This window comes from Pelodiscus sinensis, chromosome 6 (genome assembly GCF_052426305.1).
Source record: "Pelodiscus sinensis isolate ZL-2025 chromosome 6, ASM5242630v1, whole genome shotgun sequence".
NCBI lineage: Eukaryota > Metazoa > Chordata > Testudines > Trionychidae > Pelodiscus > Pelodiscus sinensis.
Window position 1 is genome coordinate 63,393,740 of NC_143057.1, and position 15,620 is coordinate 63,409,359.

The window sequence follows — 15,620 nt, forward strand, 5'->3', positions numbered from 1 at the left end:
ACATGATTTCAGGAAAAGGAATGCTGATATGTAATGATGTTGAGTGTTTCTCTTTTTACTAAAGGGAGGAACTTTTGCAAGCAAGAATACCAATTTATCCATATCCAGATATTTTTACCAGGACAGATAGGGCACTAAAGAAGATAATTGAGGATCAGGTAAGATTCTTATTTCTTTTTTGTTTGTTTGTTTGACAAGTAGCATTGTTTATAATTTTTAAAAAAGTCTTTGAGCAAGGACAAGCAGACCTGAAAGAATAGGTACTTACATAAATTGAATATTGATCATTACAAAATTCAGCAGTTGCCAAACTATATTACTTTAAAACTCTGCTATACATGCACCTTATTTGCTTCCTTAAGTTATGGGAACCACCTGTTGTTATTTGTTAAATAATAACCTAATCTAGTTTCTTCAATTAGCACTGATTTCTTCTGACAAGAATCTAATTTCTGAGCACTGATTTCTTCTGATGTGTGTTCTTAACAACTATACCCAAATCCTTTGACTCACTTTTCTGGAGACCATACTTTCTGGAGATCAAAAAGATTTTTTTAAATCACTTTGTTCTTGTAGCACTTAAATGAGCTGGAGAGGCAGGAGGCTAGTCCATTAAAGCAATACACTGCATCCAGGCAGCAACTTCTTTATCTAAAAATACATCATTACAGCCTGCTTTTATTTATTTAGAAAGATATATTCAATTTGAACTTGTTGCTTAAACCCCTCTTGACAGACATGACAATATTGCAGCAATAATTTTTCACTATAGCTCATGGAGACATAGGGCATGTCTTCAGTACATGCTGGATCCACAAACACCAATCAATCCAGCGGGGGTCTATTTATTGCATCTAGTAGAGATGTGATAAATTGACTTCCAGGTGCTCTCCCATTGATCCCAGTGCTCCACCAAAATGAGACGAGTAAAAGGAGTTGACAGGAGAGCATCAGCTGTTGACTTATCATGGCGAAGATACCATGGCAATCAGACATAAGTACATCAACTTCAGTTATGATGTTCCTGTAGCTGAGGTTGTGTAACTTAGGTGGGCAGCCTGTGATAGTAGAGACATGGCCTTAGTGAGGGACTGCCATTAGTAATTCCTCATTCGCAACAGATACTAGTAGCATTGGAGTGTGTCAGGAATTTTGCCAGTAATTTGTGTCAAAATATTTAGATGCATATTGTAATTTTGTGAGAACCACTATATTAATGTATTATTATTTCTAATTATTATTACTGCCATAGTGCCTGGGAACTCTGTTTACAGACCAGAACCTCATTTTGCTAAGTGCTGTACAAACACAGAATAAAACTGTCCCTGAAAAGTAGCTAGAAACATACCAATATGGGAATCACATGAAATAATGAAACAAGATAATTCAGTGTGATCAGCAGTGGTCTCAGCCACTTCACTTGCTTTTTGAAGGGACCGTGGCAGAGGAGAATTTTCAGAAGAGATCTAAAGGAGGATAATGAGTTAGTTTTGCACATACTAAGTGTGAGAGGAAGCATGGGAAAAAGCTCTGCCTGGTGCTATGATCTGGAGCTAAATAGTTTTGGTTGGAACAATACCAGACCAGACAAAAAACTAACAGGTCATGTAATTAAATACAGGCAGTCCCCGGGTTACATGGATCCGACTTACATCGGATCCCTACTTACAAACGGGGTGAGGCAACCCCGCACTAGCTGCTTCCCCCCAGCAGACCAGGGAGACGCGAAGCTAGCGCCTCCCCTCTCCCCCCAGCAGACCAGGGAGACGCAGAGCGGCTTTTCTCAGCAGACACCTCAGCTTGAGAATAAAGGACTGAGGGAAGTGAGGTGTGGGAGAATAAAACTGAGCTCTGGAGAAATGTTTGGCTAGACTTTCCCCTACAATATGTACCGGTTCCGACTTACATACAAATTCAACTTAAGAACAAACCTACAGTCCCTATCTTGTACGTAACCCGGGGACTGCCTGTAAATGGCTTGGATTCAAGTAGATTCCGATACTGTGATCCTGTTCAAATTGAAAGAAATAGGAGTTTTGCAATTCAGACTTCACTGATAGCAGAATCAGGACTTGTCATTACTATGCCAAAAGCCTAGTAGAGAGGTAGAGAAGTGCATATATTGTTACAGCAGCTACCAGCTTTTGCATCAGATATAAAAGAATTTGACCACTTGTGGGTCCCAATTATTCCAAGTTACATTTATATTTTGACTTCATTTGGGGGTTTAAAATAATAGAATCATAAAATACTAGAACTGAAAGGGACCTCTTGGTCATTGAGTCTGGTCCCCTGCCCTCACGGCAGGACCAAGCACCGTCTAGATCATCCCTGATAGATATCTATCCAACCTGCTCTTGAATATCTCCAGTGATGGAGATTCCACAACCTTCGTAGGCAATTTATTACAGTATTTAACCACCCTGACAGTTAGAAAGTTTCTCCTAATGTCCAACCTACACCTCCCTTGCTGCTATTTAAGCCCATTGCTCCTATCCTCAGAGGCTGAGGAGAATAATTTTTCTCCCTTCTCCTTGAAACACCCTTTTAGGTACTTGAAAACTGCTATCATGTCCCCTCTCAGTCCTCTCTTTTCTAAACTAAACAAACCTAATTCTTTCAGTCTTCCCTTGTAGCTCATGTATTCTAGACCTTTAATAATTCTTGTTGCTCTTCTCTGGACCTTCTCCAATTTCTCCACATCTTTCTTGAAATGTGGTGCCCAGAACTGGACACAATGTTCCAACTGAACTCCCTCCCTCCCCCGTGTTTCATGTGTAGAGCAAAATTTGATTTATAATCATTGATCCAATGGCCATTTTCACCATTAATAGCCTCTTATCAGTAATGTCCATGTCAAATTCAAAATTTAGTACTTTTGTAACACTGTGGGATAATACACATGATTGGAGAATTGGTATAGAAGGGTACAGCTTACTTAGGAAAGATAGGGAGGGTAAACAGGAAGGAGGTGTTGCCTTATATATTAAAAATGTATACACTTGGACTGAAGTGGAGATGGACGTAGGAGACAAACATGTTTAGAGTCTCTGGGTTACATTAAAAGGGGGTAAAAAAACAAAGGTGATGTCATGCTAGGGGTCTGCTACAGACCACCTACCGAGGTAGAAGAGATGGATGAGGCTTTTTCTAAACAACTAACAAAATCATCCAAAGCTCAGGATTTGGTGGTGATGGGGGACTTGAACCATCTAAACATATGTTGGGAAACTAACATTACAGGGCACAGACTATCCAATAAGTTCTTGACTGCATTTAAGACAATTTTTTATATCAGAAGATTGAAAAAGATACTGGGGGAAGCTGTTCTAGATTTGATTTTAACAAATGTGGAGCAACTAGTCGAGAGTATGAAAGTGGAAGGCAGCTTGGGTGAAAGAATCATAGATTCCATGATTCTAAGGAATGGTAGAAGGGAGAACAGCAAAAGAGAGACAGTGGATTTCAGGAAGGCGGATTTTAGTAAACTCAGAGAGCTGGTAGGTAAGGTGCAATGGGAAGCAAGACTAAGAGGAAAAACAATTGAAGAGAGTTGGCACTTTTTCAAAGGGACATTATTAAGGGCCCAAAAGCTTTCCACTGTGCAGGAAAGATAGAAAGTATGGCAAAAGACCACCTTGTCAACAGCAGGAGATCTTGCATGATCTCAAAATAAAAAAGGAGTCATCTAAAAAGTGAAAACTAGGACAAATTACAAAGGATGAATATAAGCAAGCAACACAGATATAGAGGAGCAAGATTAGAAAAGCAAAGGCACAAAATGAGCTCAAACTAGCTAGAGACATAAAGGATAACAAGAAGACATTCTATAAGGCTGTGTCTACACTGGCACCTTTTTCCGGAAATGCTTAAAACGGAACAGTTTTCCATTTTAAGTTTTTCTGGAAAAGGAGCGTCTACATTGGCCCCGGAGTTACCGTTATAACGATGCACTTTTCCGGAAAAGCGCGTCTACACTGGCGGCGCGCTTTTCCAGAAAAGCAGAAGCCCGGAGCCATTTTGAAGAGGGCAAAGGCCACCAGACCTTTCCGGAGGCGGGGCAAGAGCGCCGTTCAGACATGTGCTTAATGGACAGCCGTTGGTCGCCTGCTCCTGTGCCTTGGGGCCTCTGCCAGGGACTGGCACCCTTCGCAGGGTCGGTGGTTGCCCTCTGAGTTTTGGGGACACCACCCTTTGGCCCCCAACTGCTTTTCCCTGAGTTTTGTTTTTTCTGCCCTGCTCTGTCTGCTATGGAGCCGTGGGTGGCCACGTACCTGCTCGGGCCCCTGTTTCAGCTGTACAAGTGCCTGCTGCTCGTGCTGGAGGCCGGTGCCATGGTGTACATGTACCAGGAGGCAGAGATCACCTTGGACTCCCTCACCAGGGAACCATGTTGCATCAGCACCCCACCATAGAGAGGCCTGTCTGGAGTTTGGAGAGCAGCACCGAGTGGTGGGACCGGGTGGTCCTCGGACTATGGGACGACCAGCAATGGATCCGGAATTTCCGGATGAGAAAGCGGACCTTCCTGCTGCTGTGCACCTGTCACACCCCCATGCTGCAGAGAGCCACCACTCGGCTGCAGGCACCCATCCCCATTAAGAAGAGGGTCGCCATCACGCTGTGGAAGCTGGCCACACCGGACAGTTACCGCTTGGTGGCACAGCAGTTCGGGGTGGGAAGATCAACCGTCGGAGTGATCGTCGTGGAGGTAAGTCCCAGGGGGAGTGGGATGGGGGGAGGATGCTGCACTCCAGGCCCAGGGACAGCCAAGACTCCAGCCTGGGTCACCCAGGGGTTTGGGCCGTCCCTCCCTTGCATAGGCCCGGTGGTGGTGGGGGGGCCATGGGGCGAGGGAGTCCCTGGTGTGTGTGTGTGTGTGTGTGTGTGAGAGAGGGGACAGAGGGAATCAAGGGGGGGCCCCTGCCGTATATGATGTGTTCCCTTGTGTTTCTCTGCACCCTTCTGCAGGTCGTCCATGCCATCAACGACGTCCTGCTCCCGCAAATCATCCGCCTGCGCGACGTGGATGATACCATGGCTGGCTTCGCTGCCCTCGGGTTCCCCAACTGCGGGGGAGCCCTGGACGCCACCCACATCCCCATCTGGGCCCCGGAGCATCGAGCAGGCCATTTCATGAACCGCAAGGGGTTCTGCTCCATTGTTCTGCAGGCCCTCGTGGACCACCGGGGCCGCTTCCTGGACATTTACGGGGGCTGGGCCGGCCGGGCACACGATGCCCGCATCCTCCGGAACTCTGGACTGTTTCGCAGGTTAGAGGCGGGCACCTACTTCCCCCGGCGGGACTTGACTGTCGGGGATGTGCCTATGCCCATCTGCGTCGTGTGGGACGCGGCCTACCCCCTGATGCCCTGGCTAATGCGGCCCTACACGGGGCAACCGGACCAGAACCGGGCCCGGTTCAATGACCGCCTCAACCGGGCCCGAAACCCAGTGGAGCTGGCCTTTGGACGTTTAAAAGCCCGCTTCCGTTGTCTGCTCACCCGTCTCGAGATGGGTGAACAGAATGCAACGGAGGTCCTGGCCGCGTGCTGCGTGCTCCACAACATTGTGGAGCGCAGTGGGGAGGCCTTCCTCCCTGCATGGATGGCAGCTGAGGCACAGACGTTGGAACAGCCCGCCACAGCTGCCATCCGCCAGGCGCGCCAGGATGCAGTGCGCATCAGAGAGGCCTTGGTGGACATGTTTGCCCAAGCCCCATAGTAGGGTCGCCTGGGTCTCCCCAGACTACTCCCTCCCATCCCGTACCCTTCCCCACCCCCTCCCCTTACCTCCCACCCCAATTGTAAAGCATTGGGTCAAAGCACATCCGCCGTCATCGTGACTGTTCGTCGGGTGTGTCGGGCTTAGGTAGGGTTTTTCTTTTTAGTTTAGGCTAGGGTTTAGGCCACCATCGCCTGTCCTGAAGAACAGCCAAGAGGATTTGGGGTTCATGTGGAAGGCTCAAGTCAGCGTACCTGATTCCAGTCATCTTCCATCGAGGGATCTCCTGGCTGTTCCTCTCCTGAGGCCCGGAAAGACCAAAGGATTGAGGTGGCCAGCTTCGCCGTCATCTTCCGTCGAGGGATCTCCTGGCTGTTCCTCTCCTGAAGGCCAGAAGGACCAAAGGATTGAGGTGGCCAGCAACACTACCCAATTGTCCTCCCTGCGTCTAGACTATGTTTAATACTCTGTAGTGTGCATCTTTTAACCATTCTTGCTTGTTTGTTGGCTATGTAAATATAGTTTGTGGTTTACATTTTACTGAAAAGTCTCAGTATTTCTTTATGCACCACAAACCAATGACCACTTACAAAGGGCCCCCCCGGTGATAGAGTAAAGAATTTGTTGTCCACAGTTTGTAACCATGTTAAATTTAAGTGGCTAATTGGCATCTCAAATCATTTCTTACAGTTACTAGAGTAACACAATAACCAACACAAGAATGAACTGAAAAATAGACAACTTTTTATTTACAAGGGGGGGGGAGGGGGCAGTTACTGGGACAGGGAGGGGGGCAGTTACTGCGACGGGCGGCCCCTGCGAGCGCTCCTCCGGGCGGGGACCTGCACACGCTGGGCAGACCGCGTCGGGGCAGCCTGCACGGGGAGGTGGGCAGGGGCAGGGACAGGGGAAGGGGCAGGAGCTGGGATAGGAGCAGGGATAGGAGCAGGGATAGGAGGGGGCATGGGCTGTGCTCCGGGAGGGATGGCGGGGGCATGGGATCCGGCCATGCCATAGTGGATGGCGTGCACTAAATGTGCCGTGAGTATGTCCATAGAGGTGCGCATCCCTCTGCACTCAGTGAGGAAGGCAGCCCAGCCCTCCTGCCGCCACTGCAGGTTCCCCCTGCACCCACTCTTCAACGGAGCCCTGGATTCCCTCCACAGCGGTCACGTGGCGGCGCAGAAGCTAGTCCCTCTGACGCAGCCTGCGCCTCCGGGGTTGGCCAGCTGGGGGTGCCGCTGCTGCCGCAGTGGAGGGTCTGGTGCTGGATCCCGCTGCAGGGAAGAGAAGAAAGGATGGGTCAGTCAGGCAGGCCGTCCACTGTCCCCACACCTCATGCCCTCCACCCCTGAGCCCAGGTGACCCCACAGTTGTGTGGCTTGGGCCCACTCTCTTCCCCTCCTGCCCCTGTGTTGTATGTTGGCAAGGAGGACTGCCCCTGGAGTAGGGTCTTCCCTCTAGTATTGTAAGCACCGGTCTGTATCCTGGCCCCATGGAGGGCGGGAGGGTGCTTGTGCTGCGTTCACCTGTGGAACTCCCTGCCGGTGGAGACTGTGAAAAGCTTTGGGCTAATCACTGGTGTTTGACAGGGAGCGAGATGCATCCCCACACAGTGCCTGGGAGCACATCTGGGCTCTCAGATCCCCTCACATGGGATATCTCCTGGATGGAACCAGAAGAGTGACTGGGGGGGGGGGTGTCCCATCCTTGCAGCAAAACTTAGGGGCCCTTGTCCCTCCCATTATCCCTCCTGCAAGGCCGGTAGACCAGGGACATGTGTGGCCACAGTGGGGACTCCCCTCGGGGAGCCAGCCAAGGCTCCAGGAGCAGGCGAGGGGCTTGGTGGGGTCCACAGTCACAGGACCGTGACGTTGTGGCGTACCCAACAGAAGCTGTCTGTGCCTCACAGCCAGGCATGGGACAGTGTGCCGTTCTCTGTGCTGCACCCTTAGCGGAGGTGTGGGCTCTGGGCTGAGTCCCTGGGGCCCTGGCCAGTTCTGGCAGGCATCCACCCTTCCCCCTGGTCCCGCCGAATGTGTGTGAGCAGCACGGTCCCAGGTGTGCCCTGCAGCTGCCACGTGCCGCTCGGTCACCAGGCTGCACGTGGTTGCACATGCTGCTTGCTGCCTAATGCTACACAGCGTGCAGCTCACGTGGCCTGAGTGACATGCTCTCCCCCTCCTCCCTCGGGGCACCTGGCTCCCCCCTCCCCTCCGCCACCCGCCCTTTGGGAGTGCAAACTGCAAAGACTCACCAGTGGCCCAGTGTAGACACACCCTAAATGTATTAGAAGAAAGAGGAAGACCAAGGACAGGGTAGACCCACTGATCAGTGAGGAGGGAGAAACAATAACAGAAAACTTGGAAATGGCAGACGTGCTTAATAACTTCTTTGTTTTGGTCTTCACCAAGAAGTCTGTGTATGAAGGAATGCCTAACATAGCGAATGCTAGTGGGAAGGGGGTAGGTTTAGAAGATAAAATAAAAAAAGAACAAGTTAAAAAATGACTTAGAAAAGTTAGGTGTCTGCAAGTCACCAGGGACTGATGAAATGCATCCTAGAATACTCAAGGAGCTGATAGAAAAGGTATCTGAGCCTTTAGCTATCATCTTTGAAAAGTCATGGAAGACAGGAGAGATTCCAGAACACTAGAAAAGGGAAAACATAGTGCCCATCTATAAAAAGGGAAATAAGAACAACCCAGGAACCTACAGACCAGTAAGTTTAACTTCTGTGCCAGGAAAGATAATGAAGCAAGTAATTAAGGAATTCATCTGCAAACATCTGTAAGATAATAAGGTGATAGGTAACAGCCAGCATGGATTTGTAAAGAACAAATATTGTCAAACCAATCTGATAGCTTTTTTTAATAAGATAACAAGTCTTGTGGATAAGGGAGAAGCGGTAGACGTGGCACACCTAGACTTTAGTAAAGCATTGGTTACAGTCTTGCATGATGTTCTCATCAATAAGCTAGACAAATACAACTTAGATGGGGCTGCTATAAGGTGGGTACATAACTGGCTGGATAAGTATTCTCAGAGAGTAGTTATTAATGGTTCACAGTCATGCTGAAAGGGCATAAGTAGTGGGGTTCCGCAGGGGTCTGTTTTGGGACCAGTTCTGTTCAATATCTTCATCAATGATTTAGCTATTGGCATAGAGAGTACACTTATGAAGTTTTCAGATGATACCAAGGTGAGAGGGCTTGCAACTGCTTTGGAGGATAGGGTCATAATTCAAAATGATCTGGATAAACTGGAGAAATTTTCTGAGTTAAATAGGATGAAGTTTAATAAGGAGAAATGCGAAGTACTCCACTTAAGAAGGAACAATCCATTTCACACATACAGAATGGGAAGCAACTGTCTAGGAAGGAGTACTGCAGAAAGGAATCTAGAGGTCATAGTGGACCATAAGCTAAATATGAGTCAACAGTGTGACGCTGTTGCAAAAAAAAGCAAACATGATTCTGGGATGCATTAACAGGAGTGTTGTGAGCAAGAAACGAGAAGTCATTCTTCCAATCTACTCTGCGCTGATTAGGCCTCATTTGGAGTATTGTGTCCAGTTCTGGGCACCACATTTCAAGAAAGATCCAGCAAAGAATGATTGAAGGTCTAGAAAACATGAGGTATGAGGGAAGACTGAAAGAATTGGGCTTGTTTAGTTTAGAAAAGAGAAGAATGATGGGGGACATGATAGTGGTTTTAAAGTACCTAAAAGAGTGTTGCAAGGGGGAGGGAAAAATTGTTCTCCTTGGCCTCTGGGGAAAATTCCTTCTCGACTCCAAATATGGCAATCAGCAACCTTATGTGAAGGGCACATTCACACATCAGTTTTAGTGAGGTTTTAATTCAACCCATACTAAGATTTAACCCAGTTCATAACAATATGCTCCATGGCTAACAATGGTTCATTTAATACCTCTAATTATGGATTTAATACGCAGATATGCTGGACTACCTCACAGCATTATCCAAACTCATCTCTAAAAGTATCATATTTGCACATTTCAATATGGAGACTTTTTTGTTGGGACTGTTTTATATCATTTTACTTATTTGTGAGCCTCCTCTGCTTGGGACTAGAATTTCCTGTTTGCTAAGATTGAGGGATTCTCCATCTGAACGTTTGGAAGAGTACTCTGTATATCCCTTGAGACTATTCCTAGCTGAAATAAGATCAGCCAGGACAGTATGTTTCCTAAAGATAAGGGATACTATGCCTAGATCCCTAATTCCTAACTAAGGGCTAGATTCTGACAGCTATGCAAGAGAGTGTGAGCACATAGAACTTCTCCCTACCTTTTGCATCCTTGCACAGGGGCTGGTTAGAATCCTGTTAGAAAGACAAATGCCTGTTCAAGATTAGTGCCATTGTGAGGCCTGATCTACAGTACAAGGAAAGATTGAAGTAAGATAAACAACTCCAGTATGTAAATTACATAGCTGGAGTCTATGTATCTTAAATCCCCATCCACCCAGCAGGAGGCCAAGAGGAGCAAACACTCCCGTTGGCTTCCCTTACTCCTTGTGAGGAGCAGAAGGACCAGCACTGACAGGGTGCCCTTTCAGTTTGATCTAGCGGGTATATGCTATACCAGCTAAATGGAACCCCAGAAGATCGACTGCAGCAGTATTGATCTTCCATGTAGTGTAGATATGCCCTTTCTTAACTAATTTTGAGGATGTGTCAGTGCTTTAATGTCTTAAAACTCACATCACTGGGATCCAAGTAGCCTGTAAGTCTTAGTAAGCTACACAAAGCTATGGAAACCTGCTACCTGTAGTTATATGCATACCTTTACTCGGTATTGCTTCGCTATTGATCTGGCAGCGAGATCTGATATCCAGATCAGCAGAGCAGGCCACAGTCTTTATGTAAGTAGCTCTCAAAGCCATGTCCTTCTGACATTATTATAAGGTGAAGAAAAGATTATTTATTCATAGATTTTGAGTAAATTGTCAGCAAGAGTCCCCATTTCTCTGCCAACTTCCTCCATGATTTTTAGTAATGTGAAACATCCTGGGGGACTGGGACTATACTCCTTATATAACGTCAGGTTTGAATGTCTAGTTCTGCGAAGGTGCATGCATGTGAGTACAGGCCAGTGCTTTAAAGAGAATTCAAACTCAATGTTAGGAATGCTTGTGCTCCCAAGAGTGGGCATTTTGCTTCCAGCTATTTTGCTTCACAATGAACAATAGTAAGTAAATAACTTTTCTTTGTTATGTTAATCAGAAGTGCTGTTTTTGGACTTGCTTTTGCCATCACAATTCTCATATGAGAGGTGGGGTAAAAATATTTTAAATAAATAAATATGAACCTCTCTTACGAAATAACAAGATTTCCTCCCTCTCTGTATGCTTATATGATCCACCTCTCTTTGCTGACTTCAGTATGGTTGATTTTATAAAACCAGGTTTGGGATTATGTGGTTAAGTTAAACAGCTTTGAGATTTAATTTTCCATTGAGTTGTCACTGTGTAGACAGCAAAAATACCAAGTGTATTGAAATCTTTTTGATAATTCAGAGCACTTCGCTCAACTGACAATCACTGTCACTGTGGACAATTTGCCCATGAGCCACTGGCTTGTTTTGGTCAGGGGAAGGTTTTTAGAAAAAGACACCTTCTTTTTAGAATTGATTATCCCATAAGGCATCAGTGGCCTCACAATATTCCATTCAGCTTCCCAAAAGCATGAGAAAATTTACATTTCAGCCCAGAATTTACCATACCTGGTCCTTTACCTTGTGACTGTGGTTTTCTCCCTCCCATCCACACTTTATTCTTCTTGTGAAACCTTAAATAAAACCAAACCCAAAGCACCAACATTTTTTATTGCTGTATTACTCAGACTCGGATTTTCTGTATTTAAGAGTCTGTAGCTGCAGGGCCTCCATTAATGCAGTAATAACATTGTCATTGAGGAACAAAAGAAGAGACATTAACTTCTGCTTCTTGATTGCAGCACTATAATACTTTCAGTCCTTTTCAGCAAAATGTTTTCACTTCTGGCAGTGCCTATGTACCCTATAAAGGCTGAAATAAGCAAATACATACCTTACTTGTTTTTTTTTTCAGTTTGTCAGCATTGAGAGTGTCTGCAAGTGAAACCATGAGATTGACTGGAAATATGAAAACCTGCTGTGTTATGTTTAAGTTAGAACTAAGCAGAAAGTCCACAAATGAATGATTTTCCATTGAGCCTTCTTCCCTGTAAAAGTCATATGCTTCTGTTTTAGCCACAATAAAGTGCACTATGACATCCAGCCACCAGCCCGCCTCTTGCCTCTAACAGAAGCCCTCTTCCTAAATACACATTCTTAATTTATCATTAGCTCTTGCCATTTGGGCAACTGCTTTGCTCAGGCTGAGCTCGCTAATGCCAGATTGTGCTTTTTCCTATACAGACCCCATTCACCAAATCAAAATCATTCTCTTTTTTGCAACAGTGGCAGAAGGAGCTGCAGATCAGACTTAAGGAAGAGGAGTGGCTCCTGGAGATAGAACTTCAGGAAAAACAAAGGAAGGAGGAAGAGCACTTCAGAGAAATTATGAAAAGGCGAGAAGAAAAGGTGCACAAGAAAACCAAACCTTATGAGCTTCCTGCTAAACACCAAGATGAAGATTTGATAAAGTGAATTAACAAGATCGAGCTGTCAGTATTTCATCAATCAACACTAATGTGGGACTGACTTCCTAATCTAAATGCTTGAAATTAAAATGTTTTAAAAATTGGAAAAAATAACTGTTCCCCAGTGACTAGTAAAATGACCCAATATGCCAGGCCTGCAGCTCTGACACGTGAGGAGTCCGTTCGCCTAAGGATTTCAGCACAGACACGGGAAATAAGAGTGGTCTGCAGCACCCACAGGTTTTGCACTCAGATTCTTTGTGTTTGGGGGTCAACCCCAGTGTTGACCCCCTGCTGGCTTTCATAGCCCCGGGTCTTGGCCTCTGGGCAGTCCCTGCAGGGTCCTGCTGGGCTTCGAGGGTCCCCCAGCCCCACTCGCTTCACTGCCACTCAGCAGCCTCATAGGCTTTGCTGGCCCTCAGGGTCCCATTGCCCACCAGCCCCACCCCATTGTCTTCCACTGCCAACCTAGGGCTCTGCACCTGGCCTCAGCCCAGGGTCAGCAGTTCTCCCAGCTGTGGCTCCAGCTTGGGGGTGCTGAGGGGCCAGAGTTGCCAACTCTCCCAGACCGTAAGGACTGGACTCCACTGCTGCAAATGGTATGCAGTTGGTCTGGTCCTTGACAGTTGGCAGCCGTCAGAGGGGCACGAAACTATTGTAGGGGAGGGAAGAACTCAGCATCCACAGACTAAAAATTGTTCCAGCACCCCTAGATTTCAGCGGTCTGGGGACAGTCCTTGGCTGTTCCTAAGGTGTTGAACAACCTCTATGCCAATCTCTCAAAGTCCTCAGGGAACTCCTGGGGGGTAGGGGTGAGTTCCTGGTGTACGTGGCAGCTCAAAGCACAGCAGCATCCATCATTCCCAACTGCTGGAATAGCCCTTTTAGGTCATGGGCAGCCAGGTTGAATTTGGAGTAGTCTTCAGGTTGCCTTTTGTTACATAGAGGACTTGCATGGGTCTAGTATTAGGGAGCCTCTGTCCCAAATGTGCCCTGAGCCAATCTTTGCTACAGGATCCATTTCAACAAATGGGTTCAGGGAAAACTTTTTGTATAGCTTTGACTTCCTGAAGTTCATTTGGAGTTTCTACTTCCAAAAATAAAATCAAAGCTTCCAAATTTTACCTTATTTCTGGCCAAAATCATGTGAAATCAGAGAGATTTCTCATGGTCTCCCTCTGAACCATCAGTTTGCCAAACAGCATCTCACATTTGCCACAGGAAACCTAGCAAACCTGGCCATAGCAAAGTTGCCATAGTTTGGATTTTGAACAAAACCAAGCAAGTTTTCCTGTATTCAGCTTTCTTTAAGAAAGCTTCAGTTATTGCCTAAATTCAAGAACTTTCATGCATCATCACTTTTTGCTGCCCTCATTTGAGATGAGATATATTTGAAAAGTGGTCATTATACCTACAGCAACTAAGAGTCTCAAGTGAGTGCAATTTTTCCAGTTATATTTTTTCCAGTAGTATAATTAGCATTTTTTCCTATTAATTCTTGACTTACGATCACACAGCATATTTTATCATTTGTAAACAGAAGTAGTTGGTATTAATTCTAAATAATTGATAAGCAGCATTTATGAATCATCTCTAAAAAAAATGAGCATTAACTGAGTTTTGGCTGTGAGAGAAAATCTTAGAATAAAACCTTCTATAAACCTTCTATAAACTTGTCAGAATATGGAAGCAACGAAATTAAACAAATGCTTCTTGAAAGTTTCTTTAAAAAAAGAAAACCTTAAGAAATCAGTAAGAAGGGGCTAGACTCATATGACCTTGATATACAGCAGATCCCCCACTCTTGGCAGTGGGCCTCTTGAGAATGTGGTTATGTGATTCGAATGCAGAGTTGAACTATTTGCATGTGTCAATTAGGCATGCGATCACACACTTAAGTTATTTGAGGGTTATTTCTGAAGACCTGTGAAAGGCTCATTTCAAGACTGCAGACAAACCCTATAGAGCTCATCTGCCCAAAAAGGCCCAGTGCCTCTGAATTGTTCCCCAAGCTCACCCCGCCATTTCCCTTTTCCCACAGCAATGGGTCTGAAAGAAGCCATTGGACCCCACATGCCTAACAGCTGATCTGAACCACCTCCCAAAACACAGGCGAATTCCTCTGCACCCTGGAAGTTAAATGTTCATTGGTTCATCACTGTATCCCATGAGACCTCCCTCTGTGAGGTTAAGGATGAAATGCCATGGAGGATGATCACTGCATTGATCCTGCCCTCTCATCACCAGGACCCCCATTCCACAGTGACCGCAGGCTGAGGCTACACCATAGAAGCAGAGGTGCTTCTGCAGGATTGGTGGAATTTGTCACAAAGCTCATGCTTCCCCCACGTACCCTAGTCAGTATCCATCAGCTTTGGCTCTCCTCCAAAGTCAGGAAAGAGGCAGCAAGAAGAGGCATATGGCCCAAATTCTAGAACAAGTGTATTTACAACACAGAGTAAAATGGCCATACATTTCAGGGGGGTTGACTTCTCATTTACATTGACATCAGTGGAGAACCCAGATAACAAATGGGTTAGATCCCATCAGGGGGGCGGGATCATGTGATCTCCCTCCCATATTTAATGCTTGGCTTGTACTAACCATGTTCTTATGGACTGAGCTTGCTTACTGATACTGCTGATGCTGGCTGCCCTCACCCTTCCCTCCTGGTCTCCACTCCCACCACCAGCAGGCACAGATTGTCTCTGGGAACTGTCAAAGGAGCCAGTATAGTTTCCCTTGTTTTGATGTCAAATGAAATAAAATCACAACACAAAAAACATATTAAAAATTAGCCATTCATGAGCATGTCTCCCTCTACTAAAACCAGTAGCAGCTACACTCACAAACCATTAAATTTTTTTTATCTGAAACATTTTATCACATCAGCTCTTTGGGAGAAAAGTAAGAGAAGGGGAAACTTTTCTTTTTCTGCCAGTGAGCATAAACACCCCAACTAATGGAAAAAATGTTTTTGGTGGATTTAGCCCACATTCAGCCTATAAGCCATTGGTTGGCTGCCGGAGATTTAAAGTATTTGGAGTACTCATTATACTATTCTAACAATCTTCCCTGACATACCATGTGCATTTGGAACCTTATTTATAAACAAAGCTAAATTTGAACTGTCAAATTCTCTAACATAAATTCAGTTATTTACATAGTTTAGCAAATTCCATTGATGATTTCTGTTACTTTTGAGCAAATAGGCATTTTTCTTAGTAACATACTGAGCTGAAGATTAATTT

The 15,620-nt window shown here is 45.8% G+C and overlaps 1 protein-coding gene across 5 annotated transcripts in view; it reads left to right on the forward strand.

Annotated features, from left to right (window-relative positions):
• Positions 1 to 12,386, forward strand: part of TMEM232 (transmembrane protein 232) — a 155,385-nt gene extending 142,999 nt beyond the window's left edge. For all 5 annotated transcript variants that reach the window (XM_025190394.3, XM_075932031.2, XM_025190393.3 and 2 more), the window contains 2 exons: positions 65 to 158; positions 12,188 to 12,386. In XM_025190394.3, the coding sequence (XP_025046179.2) occupies positions 65 to 158; positions 12,188 to 12,376 (283 nt within the window). In that variant the 3' untranslated portion in view covers positions 12,377 to 12,386. The remainder of the gene's footprint in view (positions 1 to 64; positions 159 to 12,187) is intronic.
• Positions 12,387 to 15,620: the final 3,234 nt, after the last annotated feature.